The sequence below is a fragment of the Phoenix dactylifera genome, chromosome 2, assembly GCF_051530095.1.
Source record: "Phoenix dactylifera cultivar Ajwa chromosome 2, Ajwa_hap1_PhDact_Kaust_v1.1, whole genome shotgun sequence".
Taxonomy (NCBI): domain Eukaryota; kingdom Viridiplantae; phylum Streptophyta; class Magnoliopsida; order Arecales; family Arecaceae; genus Phoenix; species Phoenix dactylifera.
In genome coordinates, this window is record NC_143191.1 from 16,513,944 (window position 1) to 16,516,445 (window position 2,502).

Sequence of the window (2,502 nt, forward strand, 5' to 3'; positions counted from 1 at the left end):
TCTCGAAGGGTTTGTAGCACCACCCTCAAATGGTCTTCATTCTCCTTTCTGCTCCTTGAGTAGATTAGAATGTCGTCGAAAAAACTATCACAAACTGATCCAAATATTGCCTAAAGACTCTATTCATCAAGTCCATAAATACAGCCGGAGCATTGGTCAGTCCAAAAGGCATAACCAGAAATTCATAGTGCCCATACCTGGTTCGAAATGCAGTTTTTGGCACATCATCAGCTTTAATCTTCAACTGATGGTAACCTGACCGCAAATCTATCTTGGAGAAGACTTGGGCGCCCTGCAGCTGATCAAACAGGTCATCGATCCGGGTTAGGGGATATTTGTTCTTTATGGTTATCTTGTTCATTTCCCGGTAATCGATGCATAGCCGCATACTCCCGTCTTTCTTTTTCACAAACAGGACAGGAGCTCCCCATGGCGACGCACTGGGCTGGATGAACTTTTTGTCCAGGAGTTCTTGTAGTTGTATCTTCAATTCCCTTAACTCAGTAGGGGCCATCCGATAAGGAGCCTTGGAGACTGGCCCCTCTCCTGGTGCGAGGTCGATAGCGAATTCGATCTCTTGGTCTGGGGGTAATCCCGATAATTCCTCCGGAAAGATATCCGGATATTCTCTAACTACTGGAATGTCTTCCAGTTTGATCTCTTTTTGAGTATCCGTTACACAGGCCAGATAGGCCATACACCCTTTTTTCAGAGCCTTTCCAGCTTTCAAAGCGGAAATAAAGTGCAGTGTAGGAGCACCCGGAAGGGGTATGTCGCCCTGAAAGAAAAATTCTTGCTCCCCAGGTATCCGAAATACCACCCTTTTATGATAACAGTCAATATGAGCATGGTACTGAGACATCCAATCCATGCCCAAAATAATATCGAAAACTTGCATATCAAGCTGCAGAAGATTTGTCTCTAACTCTCTTTCCCCTATCTGAGTTATGCAGTCTCTATATTTAGTGTCAATAATTACGGTTTTCTGAAGGGGTGTAGCAACATGCCATGGTTCCACTAATTTCTCAGGTATGCTATGTAATTATCTGGAAAAGCTAACTGACACGAAAGAATGCGTAGAACCAGAATCAAATAGAGTGAGGGCAGGGGCTGAGTTGACCAGAAGTGTACCTGTCACCACCTGATCGCTAGCACTGGCATCCTGTCGAGTCAGTGCGAAAACCCGAGGGTTACCCCTCGATCTCTGGTCCTCCGGTGCAGTATGTCTGGGCTCGTCCTTCTTCCGACTCGGGCAGTCGCGGGCGATGTGTCCTGTCTGCCTGCAAGAAAAACAACCCCCGGTCTTCTTCAAGCAGGTACCATTGTGGTTTTTGCCACAGGTGGGGCAGCCTCTGCTCTGTCTCTTCTTGGGCACAGACCCCTTGCTGCCTCCGGACCCACTACTCTGTGCTCCCGACGATCGGGTCCTCTTCAAGTCCTCCCTCTCTCTTCCGGACCGCATCAGGTCGGCCTCAACCTTCAAGGCTCGGTCCAGTACATCCTGGTAGCTCGAGAACAGATGGGAGGATATTCGGGACCGAATTCCGTACCTCAATGCCTGCTCGAACCTGTTTACCTTACTTCTCTCCTCCTCCATGAACTGGGGGCAAAATCGTCCCAGCTCGTTGAATTTATTGGCGTACTCCAGAACAGACATCTGGTCGGTCTGGGTCAGCGCCAAGAATTCATTCTGCTTTGCCTGGTGGACTGAGTCCGAAAAATATTGGTTGTAAAACAGCCTCTTGAAGTCCCTCCAGGTGAGTCCGTCGACGGCATAAGCCGTCTCCATGGCCGTCCACCAGTACTCGGCGTTCCCTTTCAGCATAGAGATCGCCAGTCGGACCGTCACCTCATCGGAAAAGTGGAGGGCTCGGAACATCTTCTCCATCTCCCGGATCCATGCTTCTGCCGCCATGGGGTCAGGCCCACCCTCAAAGGTTGGGGGGTTCAGTCGGCGGAACCTCTCGTAGCAGGAGTCTGCCGAAGGCATAGCGGCCAGCTGCATCATCTGTTGCTGTTGCAGCACTTGTGCCATGAGCTGATATACTCCGGCTAGGCCTGCCTGACCTGCTGCAGACCGTGGAGTATCCGGAGGAACTGACTGCTCGCTGGGCTCCGGGGAGGGTGGTCTCCTGTCGTCGTCCATGTCTTTCAAATGATCGCCTAGCAGTCAAAATTTTTAAAGTGAGATTATGATAAACTAGCATATTATAGCATTTTTCATGACGGTGACATTCTTAACTACCCATTTTCTCAGGTATTTTATGGTTATTCTATTATTTAACCTAAGGCTCTGATACCACAAGATGTCACGCCCTGGATCCGGATCCGTGACACGGCCGTACTATTGCCGACTATCGCCCACAGTAGCACGCAGCCTCATACAGGGGTAACAGGTAGCCAATAGGATTAAAACTTTTATAAATTAAAATATTTGCAGTACAACCTTGAATTTGATACCAAAAATACAGAACTTCTATGTTGTTTAAATGTACAAAAGTA

General features: G+C 48.5%; 1 protein-coding gene across 1 annotated transcript; it reads right to left on the reverse strand.

The window, feature by feature from the left end:
- Nucleotides 1-1,042: 1,042 nt before the first annotated feature.
- Nucleotides 1,043-2,146, reverse strand: LOC149768225 (uncharacterized). Its single transcript, XM_089927778.1, has one exon. The coding sequence runs from the start codon at nt 2,144-2,146 to the stop codon at nt 1,043-1,045; it is 1,104 nt and encodes a 367-aa protein (XP_089783904.1).
- Between the last annotated feature and the right edge of the window lie 356 nt (nt 2,147-2,502).